The sequence below is a fragment of the Apostichopus japonicus genome, chromosome 12 (genome assembly GCF_037975245.1).
Source record: "Apostichopus japonicus isolate 1M-3 chromosome 12, ASM3797524v1, whole genome shotgun sequence".
Lineage (NCBI taxonomy): Eukaryota > Metazoa > Echinodermata > Holothuroidea > Aspidochirotida > Stichopodidae > Apostichopus > Apostichopus japonicus.
In genome coordinates this window covers 18,753,718-18,770,580 of record NC_092572.1, presented here as the reverse complement: position 1 = coordinate 18,770,580, position 16,863 = coordinate 18,753,718, and the positions used below count along the sequence as shown (strand labels likewise).

General features: G+C 37.6%; 1 protein-coding gene across 3 annotated transcripts in view; it reads left to right on the top strand.

Moving 5' to 3' along the window:
- The window catches only part of LOC139977490 (E3 ubiquitin-protein ligase CBL-B-B-like), a 55,453-nt gene that overhangs the window by 26,879 nt on the left and 11,711 nt on the right, over positions 1-16,863 (top strand). For 2 of the 3 annotated variants that reach the window (XM_071986839.1, XM_071986840.1), the window contains exons 3-8: positions 277-555; positions 2,219-2,356; positions 5,501-5,720; positions 9,492-9,653; positions 11,120-11,486; positions 11,787-12,359. In XM_071986839.1, the coding sequence (XP_071842940.1) occupies positions 277-555; positions 2,219-2,356; positions 5,501-5,720; positions 9,492-9,653; positions 11,120-11,486; positions 11,787-12,359 (1,739 nt within the window). The remainder of the gene's footprint in view (positions 1-276; positions 556-2,218; positions 2,357-5,500; positions 5,721-9,491; positions 9,654-11,119; positions 11,487-11,786; positions 12,360-16,863) is intronic. The other variant, XM_071986841.1, reaches the window with a different exon arrangement.

The following is a 16,863-nucleotide window of genomic DNA, read 5'->3' as shown; positions in this document are numbered from 1 at the left end:
GTTAGGTTGCAAGGATTAATGATGTTTAGTGGGGACGTCATTGTTCGTAAAATGTCCAAACGGTATAAAGCGCAGCCAACAGTCCCGGGTCGGCAACACAGCTCAGGGAAGACTGGCTGGTCCCCAAAAGTCAGGATGTCGACAGCATTGAAGTGAAAAAAAAAGTTTTTGTACTGCAGATACCAGTCTTCACTTCCACTTTTGCTAAACATGTTACACTACTAGTAAGCAGACATACTGTAATGACATCATGCTCACCTGTTTCTCCCTCAACAGAACTATTGTGACGTGGAAAGCATTTCGACAGAGCTTGCAGGAAGTGCATCCCATCCACTCCACATTGGAGGCCATTGCTCTTCGTAATACGATGGACCTAACTTGCAACGACTACATATCTGTCTTTGAGTTTGATGTCTTTACAAGACTCTTTCAGCCTTGGACCACCCTTCTTAGGAACTGGAATTGTCTCGCTGTCAATCATAAAGGTTACATGTCATTCATGACCTACGATGAAGTCAAGAATCGCTTACAAAATTACATCACTAAGCCAGGGAGGTAAGGTCATCTAAAGGTCATTCCAAAAATCGATGGTGCATGGTCTATGCTGTTATTTTTGCCTTTTACTGTGAAGTTTATTTATTTTTTATTAGGATTGAATAGTCAGGTTTTCCCCTTGTCGCCCGCCCACTTGTTTCCATTGCAAAATAGTAGTTATACTCTGCCATCACTTACCTCTTCTGCAACATATAAAAATTGGACAGTGCATTACACTGACATTAGTACCCCCGGTTTCGTCAAAGTCACGAAATTTAACAATCCAATACAAAATATTAATATAGCTTTAAGCATCTCAAACTTTGAACATGTTAAGGTGAAAATTTCATCATGTTTGTGGTTGGTTTGCGGGGAATATAATACAATTTAGAGGAAATGAATGAGAAGTGAGAATTAACACACTCTGCGAGCAACAGCCTTGCAAATAAAAATCATTTCAGGAAAGAAGAGATAATACCTTAAAATGTCAATGTAATCTGCCCCTGTATCAATTGCTTGTTTCGTTCAAAGTTAAAATGCTTTTCAGGATTAATTTTGGCTCTGTGTTGTACAGTACTGTACGTATGTAGAATATCATAATGCCAGCAAAATTAATTAGAAAGTAAAAAGCTGGTGGTACTGAATGTTGTAAAAAAGAAAGAAAAAGAAAATGTAAGTGTTCTTTTCTCAGAATTGAAGTTAATTTTAAAGTAGCTGTACAGGTAGTTGAGCAGGATGTTGGAAGTTACTAACATATATCTACAGTACAGTATCAGAATTAAACAAAACTGTTAGCAAACTGCTTATCCACTAGGGAGCCTGTGTAAGAGATTGTGTAAAAGTAAGTGGGCCTGACGTTTCGATTCAGAGGCTGAATGACAAGTAACAGTGACAGAAGGGACAAATACACCCACATAATACAGACAGGTTAATGAGCAGGGTGAACACAAAAGAGACAGATGTACTGTAGGAGGATATGATATTCTACATACTGCACAATGTACAAACTGGATCGAAATATCAAGCCCTCTTAGATCTATCGAATAGAGTCTTGTTCTTACAAGGACAAGGTAGTTCCTTTGTTATCATTTAACCAGATACAGAACATTTTGTACCATAAACTAGTAATTAACTTCTGTTTTTTTTTTTTCATTTGCAACAATTTAAATCCCGCACCAAGCTGTAACTTCATCATCCATGATGCAATTTTGACACGATATTTAATCCTTGGACTAAGCTATCAGAAGCAGACCGCTGAAACGAAATGAGCTAAATATTTATGCTCATGGGGTGGGTGGGTGGGTAGGGGTGGGGGCTTATGAGAAGGGAATGGAATAAGGCAAGGGACGAAATAGTTTTAGAGAATTGATTAGCAATAATTGCTCGACAATTCTTGGAAATAGCAATTAGCATTAGCAGGTACTGCATCTTTTGCTAATCAAAAGTAATATTGATTAGCAACTGGCAATTCTTGGGTAGCAAATTGCTATGCGAACCCAGTTATTTCGTCCCTTGTAAGGTAGGTGGGGGGGGGGGAGTAGGCCAGTTCAACCAATAGAGCTAAATATTTGAGTCCTCAATAACTATTCTTAATGAATATAATATCAAATTATTTGCAATATATTCTAAAGAAGGTTTTAACTGTTAGGTTGCCAACAGTAGTTCACTCTTTTTCCTTTTGCAGTTACATCTTCCGGTTGAGTTGCACGAGGCTAGGACAGTGGGCCATTGGTTATGTCACCCAAGAGGGCAGCATACTTCAGACCATTCCACAGAATAAGTCTTTGTGCCAAGCTCTTATTGATGGGAAAAACGAAGGCTTGTGAGTACACCCTTTATGAAATGTATGAATTTTTGACAATCGCAGGTTGGTATCATCGAAGCCCCCTTTCAACCGTTGTGCGACGATGGAAAGGGCCGCATCGCAGAAGAGATGGAGATGCCATTGCTTAGAATCAGTTGTTTCTGGGAAGCAAGACTAAACTCCTAAAACTATCACCTTAACTGTCATCTTTTTTCATGAAACATGCAGTGTCTTACCGATGGCACAGCAGAGTGGAGGGGCGGGCAATCAATCAATATAATATGATTCCTCATAAACGGACAGAGGTTGCATCAATAAAATCAACATGTTATTGTTGATTTTGGTTAAGTTTTGATTTCCAAAGTTATTTTTCAAATTTTCACTTCACTTCCTTAGTTACAACCTCAGCATTGGCTCTAAGATAAGCAACGACATGAATGGTTTGTAACTACCTCATCACAATTACCCAGTATATAAACATTCAGCTACTTTAAGGAAGACTGAATGAAGGTTACCCCCCCTCCCCCCCCACACCCTACATGATAGGCCGAAAGTGTCCATGTTTCATTGATGTTAAAGACAAATGGTCTTGTTAAGAAGCATGCCAAGGTAATTCTTTCTTAATCACTTTTCTTTCTTCCTGTTTCTGTCTTTTGTTTCATTTTTAAAGGTCAATAGCTTATGGAAACCATTATTTCATTTCTTCTTCTAGATTCTTCTTCTTGTTATGATTACAACAACAAACATTTATATAGCGCTCGCTCATACAACAACGTATCCACTGCGCAGTGGCGCTTTACAACCTAGTGTAACACTACGGCAAATTACACATTAAAAACTGCAGAGAGCAGGTGTGTCGTTAAATTCGTTTTTAAACCACATCGAAACTATCGATGCTCTTAACCTCAGTTGGTAGTTTGTTCCATTCTCGGGGGCCAGCGACGGAAACAGCCCCATCCCCAAACAATAAATTGATGGTTTTAGGCACGACAGAGGAAGAAGAACCAGAGGACGACCTAAGACTGTACCAAGATGATTCCCTGACTCTAACTTAGGAAGATAGGAAGATAAATCCTGCGCCATCATCAAGGTCGTTTTGGACGGATACCGGCGCATTATAAATGTCCATTATTAATAAACCAATAATTGCAGCTTAGAATATGAATGGGCTGAGAACTTACCTAATAACAGATGGGGCAAAAGAGATAACTTTTACAGATTGGAAGCAGTTCAAAAAGGGTGTGGAACCATCAAAAGCAAAAAGTAACAGAAGCATTCAAAGAGAGGGAAGCTAAATTCTTGAGAGGGGGTTGGGATGGGGGGAGGGGGAACACGGGGGTTTGTGCAGAGGGAACTGACAAAAACCACCCTTTTGGGAAATGAACCAACCCACTTAAACAATGTGTCACCCCTTAAATGGAGAGCTAAAGATGGGGGTTTAGTTCAGAGTATTTTGTGTCCCACAGATTAACATTGATTTTTTTTTTTTTTTAATTTGTAAGCCTTAGAAGTATATGCCTAGTCTTATCATTCCTGATGGCTACCTTGGTTGACGAACTAAACAGATTATTTTGTAGAGCGGCGTGTACCTTTTCTGAAGAGGTTGAGGCCATAAATATCACTAACTGCTTGTGGGATATTCAACTCTCTATGCAACATCATAGACATTATTAAATATGCAATATATATAAAAATTGATTTGTGTCAAAGTGAAACTGAATCGGATACATGCATGTATAACCCAATTGCAGCATATTACACATATCTATAATTATATATATAATGGTATCCTAATGGTTTTTAATGTGAGACTAGAGCTGTCAATCAGTGATTTGCCTTTGTGAGTAGTAACGCGCAAACTCTTTATCTTTATATTGACCTGCAAAAGTAAAAGTTGACTCTCATATTGCCTGATCATTTAACTCACTGCGTACGGTAGTACTGTTCTAAGTAGTGTGCTCCGAAAAAAAAAAAAAAAAAAGTGAAAAGAAAAGTCCGTTTTCAAAGTAAGTACATGTGTTTGCTGGTTTAGTTACATCTGCTGCAACCTTATCTTTGACTGTGACATTGACAAGAGCGTTTAGTCGTCCCCGTAAAGTATGTATTAAAAGGAGTTTGGTAAAGTTGATAAAGTGTATCTCAAATAAGTTTGAAGTCTTCTTCAATATTTTGAAATGAAACTTGCATATAATAGTCAGTTAGTGCAATATATTGTTGTAGTATGATAAAGTTTCGTATGGAATAAATGTCACAATCACTCCACAACAGTGACATTGACAAGAGCGTTTAGTCGTCCCCGTAAAGTATGTATTAAAAGGAGTGTGGTTAAGTTGATAAAGTGTATCTCAAATAAGTTTGAAGTCTTCATCAATATTTTGAAATGAAACTTGCATAGTCAGCTAGTGCAATATATTGTTGTAGTATGACAAAGTTTCGTATGGAATTGTGTCACAATCACTCCTAATGGTCAACTCATAGAGCTGCTTTGAAGTAGCTTTGTTGTGTTAAATTTGTAACATAATGGCCTCTTGCCTCGAAACTACACTGCAGTGCTTGACTCGATTCTGAGTCGAAGCATGGCATATGCACTACAAGTGGATCAGCAGTTTAAGGAAGGAAGAGAGGGGAGTTTTCTTTAACGTACAATTATAAATGAGTAAATTTGAACCCGAAAAAAGGTCACTGTGCATTTTAAAATTTTCAAAGGGCAGAAGTCACAGAAATTGTTCTCGAACTTTTATCATCCAGGTGCTTTGTTTATATTCATATCAAATCATACATCGAAACGCAAATGATATTTTTCTCCTTTCTTGTCAAAGTTAATTCATTATATGGAATGAAGCATGAGTATGTTAAGGTGATGAATTATTTTGTCAAATGGGGTTTTAAGATCTAACAATATAAAGAATATATCCAAGTTGACTGTAATATGGCTGCCCTTTTGGACTATGAGACTCTTCTGTGGTTTTTCTGTGGACAGAATTGGGTCAAAGGAGGGATGTGATGGAGAAAATGAGTGCTTTTTTGAATACCAAACTTATTGTCCATTAAGCTACACATACCTATTGAAGATCTCTACCAACAAGTACTGTAGTTACTGGATATTGGTGTACAAATAATTTAATTATTTTGACTCTCCTCTTGTTTTCATGTTATCTGCAGCTATCTGTATCCAGATGGGAATGACAACAATCCTGATTTATCAGCAGTGTTAACGAAACCCCCGGAAGAACACATCCACGTGTCAGAAGATCAGTACGAACCATACATTGAAATGGGCTTCACCTTTGAAGTCTGCAAGATCTGTGTGGAAAATAACAAGGACGTCAAATTAGAGCCCTGCGGACATCTCTTATGTACTCCGTGTCTGAACGCTTGGCAGGTAAAGTACGAGAGGAGAGGAACAATGGCGGATGCAAGAATCCACTACAATCAGCCCACAAATTACAGCCCTCAAATTAAGCTATACAAACACCATACCAACACATACACTACCAACAGCCTACAAATTAAGCTACACAAACACCATACCAACCACATACACTACCAACAGCCTACAAATTAAGCAATACAAACACCATACCAACCACATACACTACCAACAGCCTACAAATTAAGCAAAACGAACACCATACCAACCACATACACTACCAACAACCATCAAATTAAGCAATACGAACACCATACCAACCACATACACTACCCACAACCATCAAATTAAGCAATACAAACACCATACCAACCACATACACTACCAACAGCCCTCAAATTAAGCAAATACAAACACCATACCAACCAAAAACACTACCAACAACCATCAAATTAAGCAATACGAACACCATACCAACCAAAAACACTACCAACAACCATCAAATTAAGCAATACGAACACCATACCAACCAAAAACACTACCAATAACCATCAAATATGAACACCAACCCAACCACTTACAGTACCAACAGCCCACAAATTAAGCAATACATACACCATACCAACCAAAAACACTACCAACAACCATCAAATTAAGCAATACGAACACCATACCAACCAAAAACACTACCAACAACCATCAAATTAAGCAATACGAACACCATACCAACCAAAAACACTACCAATAACCATCAAATATGAACACCAACCCAACCACTTACAGTACCAACAGCCCACAAATTAAGCAATACATACACCATACCAACCACATGCACCACCAACAACCCTCAAATTAAGCAACTGCAAACACCAAGCCAACCACATACAGTACAAACAGCCCTTAAATTAAGCAACCTCTACCACCCCTAAAGTATAAAGCATTCGTAACTTAAAATAAAATCCATTACAGACCCTGAAATTGTCATTGTCATTAAGTACTGTACACTCTCCTTCCTGAACCCAAAACTTGAACTTTCTGGAGGGCAGGTTGGGGAATAAACACTTCTCTTTGTGCGTAATCCTGGTTTCCTACAACGTTCTCCGTCATTTTTTTTTTTAGCCATGTTTTTCTCTCGTTTAAATCGATTAAGGAAAAAAAGCGAATGTTGATAGTATGACGTAAAGAAGGCAAGGTAAGAAGGCCGTAGGGAATCTATATTACCAGCACATGAGCTATTGAATATCAGTTTCAATGTATTTAGCTAGAATTTAATTTGATGGCAAATGATGACATAACATAAGTTTCATAAAATAAGTCAAATCATTTCAATTTCATTACAAGTTTTCATTACCCTTAGGTTGTGAACTGTATGGGTAAGTGGCTTTTGAATGGGAAGGAAATGCCATGCAAATATACAGTAGATGAAATTTGTGTAAAAGTAATGTAAAATTAATATGTAACACTCATGTTATCGGGACAAGATTTTCTTAGACTGGGGCGTAGGTGAACTCAAAGACTGGAGTCGGAGTGTGCCCTTTTCAAACACGGTTTAAGATTAATAACATTAATGGTGGGCAATTCATCACTGCTAGGGGGCCCGGAGTATCTCGCTACATACAGTCCTAAGAATTAAAAGAAGTTTTCTAGCTGGTAACCATGGAAGTATTATGTATGGCTGGTTGTCAAGTTTCTTAGTTCCATTGGTGTGAGAGTACACATGGCTACATTGCAGAGAAGAGATATTCAGACATTTCGTACGCAAAAAAAAACGAGAGATCTCAACGATGTTTAAACACAACCGATACGAAACAGTTGTTTCTTTCCTTTTTTTTTGATATTCAACATCTTTCCAAAGTGAAATTCTCTTTTGGACATGTTTACAATAGGAACAAAGTACAGGTGAACTCAATAGATTTGACTAATATTGCGTTTAAGAAACGGTTATTTTCACTTTCCGACACAATGAATCGGGTGGAGGAGGGGATGAAGAAGGGGAGATAAAATGAAGCAAAGAATAATTTCACCTGTGTGTCTTTGTTCTTGTTACTTGCTCTAAAGCAACATAACAATATATTTAACTTGGCATGTTTAACCTAATGATATTCAACCAATCCAAGTAGAGTTTATCTTTACAGTGAACTTGTAAACAGTAATACAAGGTTTGCTGTTGGCATTTCAAAATAACATATTAAATTATTGATTAACTGACTCATTGTGTGACCTCCGTAATATGAAAACGATACTAAATACCTTCCAAACAATCCACACGTCAATGGTTTCAGAGTAACTTTAGTCTCATAATTAGCAGCTCGTTAATGAGGTGTCGCAGACAGGAAAGCAAATCCACATTAAAATATAGTTTTGTCTACATTTCTCGAAAATTGTGTACTGTAAGTGTTGCCTACATGTACAATGCACAATTTACCGATAACAACTGTAGACTACTGGATGTTGCTTCATATGAACAGTTTAACAAATCACAAGCGAGGCAGAACAACAAATAATTCATTGCAAAGAAAATAATAATTCATGAACTTTCATGTCATGAATGTTTCATTGTACAGTGGAATGGTTTCCATGATGATGAGGTGTAGTTACTAGTAGATGACCAGGATCATAAATATTCAAGTAGGTCTTGGCTTACTCCAATAGATGTGCAGCTGTCCATACACTGTTATGAATATTCAATTAAACTATAGAATAATTTCCATCATGAGCTGCAATTACTCAGTCAATCATCGCAGTGATTCTTGATTGTGTGCATTTCCTACTAACAAACAAAAACACTGTTTTTGCATCTTTCAGAAAAAAGAACATTTCATTATGGAAATTTTCTAGCATGGGTGTTAAACTGTGCTGAGATGGACTTACAAGATATGAATATATACAAAAATGTCATACCTCATTTGATGCAGTTAGTACATGTCTATGAATATGCAAAGATGATATTGATCATAAATATGACTTGATTCACTCTTAGGCTAATATATATATATATATATATATATAATTATTTATAAACTTATTGCTCGTACCCAATTATCCACATCCACGCTATTAGGAAATATCCTTCGAAAATATTCTTTGTTCGTGAAGGATGTATTCGTAGGAAGTGTTTATTCTTGTTCTATCTTTTTTTATAGAAATGCAATTTCTAAAATTTTACCAATTTAGCTTGAATGTGATGATGATAATAAGGTGGTTCTCATTAATGATGATGAATATTCAAATCCGTATTGGCTTGATTTCCTTCATTAGATGCAGTCTAATAATAGTAAGCTTGAATGTGATGATGATAATAAGGTGGTTCTCATTAATGATGATGAATATTCAAATCCGTATTGGCTTGATTTCCTTCATTAGATGCAGTCTAATAATAGTAAGCTTGAATGTGATGATGATAATAAGGTGGTTCTCATTAATGATGATGAATATTCAAATCCGTATTGGCTTGATTTCCTTCATTAGATGCAGTCTAATAATAGTAAGCTTGAATGTGATGATGATAATAAGGTGGTTCTCATTAATGATGATGAATATTCAAATCCGTATTGGCTTGATTTCCTTCATTAGATGCAGTCTAATAATAGTAAGCTTGAATGTGATGATGATAATAAGGTGGTTCTCATTAATGATGATGAATATTCAAATCCGTATTGGCTTGATTTCCTTCATTAGATGCAGTCTAATAATAGTAAGCTTGAATGTGATGATGATAATAAGGTGGTTCTCATTAATGATGATGAATATTCAAATCCGTATTGGCTTGATTTCCTTCATTAGATGCAGTCTAATAATAGTAAGGAGAGCGACGGTCAGAGGTGTCCTTTCTGTCGATGCGAAATCAAAGGTACGGAATCGGTCAAAATCTACCCCTACAAACCAAAGGACAAGGAGAAGCCAGAGGAGGATGAAGACTCAGATGGAGAGGATATGCCAAAAGATGTGAGTTCAAAGGTCAATTGGTCATCAGTTATTAGAATTAGATGTAGAGGATATGCCAAAAGATGTGAGTTCAAAGGTCAATTGGTCATCAGTAATTAGAATTAGATGTAGAGGATATGCCAAAAGATGTGAGTTCAAAGGTCAATTGGTCATCAGTTATTAGAATTAGATGTAGAGGATATGCCAAAAGATGTGAGTTCAAAGGTCAATTGGTCATTAGTTATTAGAATTAGATGTAGAGGATATGCCAAAAGATGTGAGTTCAAAGGTCAATTGGTCATCAGTTATTAGAATTAGATGTAGAGGATATGCCAAAAGATGTGAGTTCAAAGGTCAATTGGTCATCAGTTATTAGAATTAGATGTAGAGGATATGCCAAAAGATGGGATTTCAAAGGTCAACTGGTCATCAGTTATTAGAATTAGATGTAGAGGATATGCCAAAAGATGTGAGTTCAAAGGTCAATTGGTCATCAGTTATTAGAATTAGATGTAGAGGATATGCCAAAAGATGTGAGTTCAAAGGTCAATTGGTCATCAGTTATTAGAATTAGATGTAGAGGATATGCCAAAAGATGTGAGTTCAAAGGTCAATTGGTCATCAGTTATTAGAATTAGATGTAGAGGATATGCCAAAAGATGTGAGTTTCAAAGGTCAATTGGTCATCAGTTATTAGAATTAGATGTAGAGGATATGCCAAAAGATGTGAGTTTCAAAGGTCAATTGGTCATCAGTTATTAGACTTCAAGATTAGCTTTAAAGGTTGGTTTGATCATGCAGGACTCAATGGTCTAGTTTGGTTGTAGCATGATTAGTAACAACTGTGAATGTCTTTTTAAACCAATCTGCTGAAATTTTTCTTTTGCTTCAAAATGGAGGAAAAGCTTATAGATCAACATTTGTCATGCTATTCTAATGTTGGATTACATTAACAACAACAACAACAACAAGAGTCAATGGCTGCTTTAATGTAATGAGTTCTGTTGTTAGACCTTTCTCAAATTTCCAGGTACAGTCAATAAGCTTATCACCCTTCCTGTTTCATCTTGAGTTTATATTTCCAATTTCTTCAAACTTCTTCAAATCTTGCCAAGTCTGTTAGCTGTTCATCGCTGACCAGCCAATGGAGTGTTTCCAAGCATTGTTCTTCTTATCTATGTAGATTTGTTTCCTTTGGAAATGTTGCATACTGCAAAATTATTTCATTTCCTTTAAACGTAAACCCGCGACAATCGCTCAGAGAAGTTGAATTTGATCGACCGTCAAATTTTGACCAAAACAAACCCCGAAAAATTGAGCTCTTTAAAAACAGACATTTCCTCGCTGTTTCAGTTTCATCCACTTCTCTTTGTAATCACATATTGTCAGAGTTTATTTAAGTTGTCTGTGAAAAATATGATCTTGGTTTTTTGTTTTTAATCAACTAAACTTGACGTTTTTCTCTCCTGATTGATAATGTTCAACAGCATGCCCCTCCACCCCCGCCTCTTATGGGTCTAATGCAAGCAGACCCGGTCTACGCCAAATCCTCAAAGTCGGATAAAGTGAGCCGCAACAGGCAGCCGCTTCCCGCTCTGCCACCCCACAGTCAGGTACGGTCGAGCACGCCACCGGAACCAGAAGAACCCCCTCCTCCTCCTCCTCCACTCGTGTCTCAGTCTAACCATCCTGGGATACAGGAGACCAACCATGGGCTTTCTCAAGGGTCACCAGGGTGTGACCTGGGTGCAGTCGGAGGCCCTATCGCTCCAGTATTACCTCCGAGGAGACAGATCGTGGAGAGCCACGACCACGTTAACGCAACAAACAACAGTACACCGTATAATAACACGGGTCAGTCTCTTTCTCTAACTAATTGTTAAATAAAACTCTTTGTTTGGGATGACTTTACTTTATTCATTCACTTGTTCATCCATTTTTAAATATTGAGGCCTTATTTAAGGATCATCCATCAGTGTTTTATTCATCAGTGCTGTTCACTCATGCCCCCTCCCCTCTCTCTCTCCTTATTACACTATCCCACCTCTTGCCCAACCCATTCACTACAAAGAAGTTTCCACCAATATTTTTTTTCACTTCACTGAAAACTCTAACCAATATGTCCTCCTCACAAGTCTGATTTATCTTTTGCAGCTGCGATGGGAGCAGAAGGGCCTTCGCTACCGCCAGCAAACTATGGTCCAATCCAGTCCAGAGTCCAGGACTTGCTGCATAGCAATCCGGCCGACTCTGATTCCAGTCATTCAAATCCCCTCTATGACAAACTCAGCGACGCCCAGACCCACTCGGCTGGCGATGGACCTTCGCCGCCAGAACGTCCGCCCCAGTCGACCAATCCGTTTCTCCGTTCCTACAGCGAACCGGAAAACCAACTGTCTGCTAGTGGTCAGTGGTCCAATGAAGTTTCTCTTGCCTCCACCCTCAACCAATCACAGTCACAGCAGCTTAACCCCTTTCCACTTCACGACTTTGACGACTCAAACTATACAAACTCTGCTTCCTTTTATCACAACAGTCCCGATCTATTCGACTCTTTCCCTTCCTGCGCTAACGACCCAACACCACCCCCTCCGCCACCTCACGCCCCACTAACGTGTCGGACGCAGGGAGCACTCAACTCATCCATTTCTTTGGACCCGTCAGCTAAAGGTCAAGGGTCGTTTCCTCTTTATGAAAATCTGTTTTCCATGACCTCTGCTTCACAAGGTAGATCTCTAGGCCTACTGACCTATTTCACTCATTATTTATTCAGATTTCACCTCACATCATGAATATTCATCTAACGAATCAACCTCTGCTTTTATACAGTATTTGCATGTGACCTAGTTAGACTGTAGTTGGCTCCTGTCCCCAACCCTATTTTATTTACTCTTTAGTGATGATACAGGTCAAGAGTTCTCACTCAAGAGACCTTCAAATTGTTTTAACCTATGAATCGAAATTCATATCACCTGTATTTCTATTCAAAAAATGTCTTCCTGATCCTAAGTTACTGTGCATACAATCATCCCACATAAGTTGGGGGGGGGGGGAGAGACTACAAGATGTCCGACGTTCTTAATCAGGAATCTCAGCAGACAGCTTTTATTAATACGATTCTGGTCAAAAGTATAATAGAATAACCAAACTTTCTATTTAAGTCGTTGAAAAATACTCACCCAAAGAAAAGGGTATTTCCCCCTCAAACACATAACTGGTTTAAATTCAGTTGTAATGATGATGATGATGATGATTTTGAAAGGATGCTTTCTGCACTAGTTGTCTCTGCTTGAAACTTATTGACAAGTATCTGTTAAAACGTTTAGTTTGACACATTCCTTGCAGTAAGAGTTCCTCTTCAGTCTGCATCTGAAAATGTAAATGCAGGTCTAAGGATCTTACATGAATATCAGAAAAGTACAACAATACACAGATAATGAGAAAACAGAAAGTTAATAATATTTTATTTCATAGTAATTTTAAAGTGATTATGTGCGTTTCGAGAACTAAAATACATAAGATAATGTATGATCTCATGTTTTTCAATGTACCATCAGTGTCGTTCGAGAATCAAGTTTGTCATTTGGTCACTGAAAATGACAGTGATAGTTGTTAAGTCTAATGAAAATGGCTTAAATACGGTAAATATTTGAAAGCATTTTTGAAAAACCGGCTCTCATTATAAGAGCTAGACCACGCTCAGTTGTGAGTTTAGTAATGACTATGCAACACAAAACAGTGTCACAGGAGTAACACATAAATGCTACTCCAGTTTTAGTGGTAGATACCAAATTTGAGTTAAAATGTTGAAGTTGTAATCCAGAAGCCCTTGTGGGCTTCTCCCACATTCGTGGTTCCTTGGTGTCGTAAAGGGAACTGCCTCATAGCCTGTATTTATCTATCTAGCCCCATGGTCTATCAGCAGTATTCCGTGCTGATAATGGTAATGCATTGCTAAGGTATGCATACTGTTCACATACATACTACACACTATTCCTGTCAGATAGGGTAGGCTTCATACCAGCCGTTTTCTTCTCGACTGAATTCTACCTGTGCGTTAGGTTTTATCATAGGACAACTATTTTCATATCATATAGGACTTTGGGAGGGAGATTATAGCTGAATTCATGTATACCATAAAGATGGTAAGTCAATGTTCCTTCGATCAGCTTCATCGAATGTGAGTTAGAACTTGAGCTAACTGTTACTGTTAGTAGGGCCTAGGTCTTAGTATAATATTAGTAGCCTAAGTCAGAGACCTAGTTCTAATAATGTTAGGCTATTAGGCCTAGTCAGAGAGAGATTGTGAAGATAATTGAAGGTCTGTAATACCAAGTGTAGTATAATGTGTGACCATAGTCTAGATTTTGCACACTTATTACTGTTGTCACTAGTCTGCTAGTCGCATCGACGATCAGCAGTTCTTTGGAGCAAGGAGAGCTTCATTGGTACTGAATATGCATTACAATGCCTTCTCCCATTGGCTTGTTTAAATCAAGCGGCACGGTGTAACAGAATACATGAACGGAATCTGTCGTCAGAGGATAAATTTGTTGATACTTTTGATCATTACTTTCATAATTAGTGATTTTTTGGGGGCAAAATTAGCTTGGTGAAACCTCATATTTCATGGTATGTCAAATAAGCAGCTTAAACTTAGTTCCTTCATTGGAAAATGAACAGTTTGATGTATTTCCTACTTCAAAACGTACAGAATCACTGAACGCTTTGGAAAATATGGCTAAATTAAACAGGTGTGTTTCATATGAAGAGTACTGGACAAACCTTATCAGCTTACATCATCATATTTCACACCAGAATTCAACAAAACTGCCATTTCGAAACATTCATAGTCCATCAGTGAGCTCCATAGCAACCTAATTTCCATCAAGTTAAAAATAATTACCATTTCAGGTAAGGAAGTCCTAACCCATATCCAACTATAAAAAAGAAATGAATAGAGGTAAATAGCCTTTGGGAATTTCTGTAAAAGGTATTACAATGTGGTTATTAAATGTAAAACCCCTCTTATCTTATGCATTTGAGCTAGATAGCTATTGGAGACTCCCAAATCACCAATGATTCCTGTGGTATGTAATGTGGTAGTCACCTATATGCAACCATCAACAGTAAACCCCTCTGGTCTATGCATTTGAGCAAGATAGCTATTGAAAACTCCCAAATCACCAATGATTCCTGTGGTAGATAATGTGGTTGTCACCTATATGCAACCATCAACAGTAAACCCCTCTGGTCTATGCATTTGAGCTAGATTGTTATTAGAGACTCCCAAATCACCAATGATTCGTGTGGTAGATAATGTGGTAGTCACCTATATGCAACCATCAACAGTAAACCCCTCTGGTCTATGCATTTGAGCTAGATAGCTATTGAAGACTCACAAATCACCAATGTTTCCTGTGGTAGATAATGTGGTAGTCACCTATATGCAACCATCAACAGTAAACCCCTCTGGTCTATGTTCTCTAGCTAGATTGTTATTGGAGATATATGCAACCATCAACAGTAAAACCCCCAAGTTTTTTGCACTCTAGCTAGATTGTTATTGGAGACTCCCAAATTACCAATTCCTTTGGAGTACCCACAGCCCCCCTCCCACCCCTCCTTAAATCCTGAGTCCACCCCTGCTGTGGAAAATAACATGATAATTACCTTTGTGCAACTATGATTTGTTCAATTCCGTAACTAGTAAGTAGGCATGGGTATTCCCATCTCATAACAGAACATCCCAGGAAAGGTAATGTAGAAATTTAACCAGGTCTATCTATGATCTGATATTATTAGAGGTCCTTCATATCCTTATAAGTCTTTGTAAGTCTTGCTAACTATAGATTTCCACGTGCAAATATCTCCAAAATTCCTCCCGAGGATTCACACCATGCTCGCAAAATATTCTTAGAAAATTTTACTGTATGTGAAGGATATTTGCAAGAAAGTGCACTCTTTGGTACGTGGAAAATACCCTTTAATCTGTGCGCAACTGTGATGCTAAGGTGAGATTTCTTTGCAGTCGTTGAATATTCATGATGTGAGACAACTCTGTTAATCTACTATATTAATCCATATTATTGCACAGAATGCTTCAGTTTGAAGTTCAACTTAACAGAGCCTCTCAATAGTTGGTCAACAAAGGCAGATATATCCCTTAAAATACCCCTAAAACATGAAATAATGAGTTCCAAAATTGTTGGATTTCATGGAAAGACTGCTGCTTGTCCAAAAAATGATTTTATATTTTGGCACTCAGTCATTGGTTGATGTGAACAGACACACACCATTTTGTCTGTCAATCCTCAAAAATTGTGCTCGCCAGATTCAAGTCTTTTGTTAGTTTTCAAAATATCTGCCAAATTTATCATTCTGCTAAAAATCATAATTTTGATGGCATATTTGTTAATGTTGAGCAACTCTGTTTTCAATTTTTCAATGAAAGTTTGGTTTTGTTTTTGCATTTGATACAAAAAAACAAATGATTTTATGTGAGACTCTGTTGAGAACTCAAAAAAGAAATTGTAACATTCTTATCGGTTGTTGAATTATTGCCAGACTGTGACAGGGACAATCGGTCACCTCAAATCCCACGTAAAGTTTCCCCAAAGTTTCTTGTTCTCTGCTGTTTAATGCTTTCGACACCAAAAGTTTCAAAATAAAGAAAAACAGTACCATTATTTTTTTTGTCCTCAAATTCAAACTCGGTCAAAACATTGGACAGTGTCTCCGTTAGATCAACTGTTAATGGTAATTGAAATTACTGAAAACTTTGAAAGAAATACGAACAGCTGTTTCTAAGAAAGAAAATAGGGACAGCTCCTCCTCCTCATCCTCCTCCAGTTTTTACTCTCTTCCTTGTCTCTGGCAATACTTCTGTTGGTTCATTCACTTTCATGATTTACTTGCTTCTTATAACACTCATTTAGTGGTAAAGGCCTTAACACAGTAGCATTCGTTTGCACATGTTCCTGTCATTAGATACGTAGCTTTCTGAGAACCAAGGATATTTTGAGGCATTTTATCTGATATAGGTCTGATATTGGGTAAGGACTTGGGGTACAAGCAATGACAAATTTGAAAATTGATTTCCGTAACTCGTTCAGTTTTGAATAGACGTACAGTAGATAGACCAGCACCACTTTGATGTAAGTGCTTGTTGAATGTTAGCTGGAAAGAATCAAGGAAAAGCAGTTGATAAAGTTCAACTTATTTTAGAAAC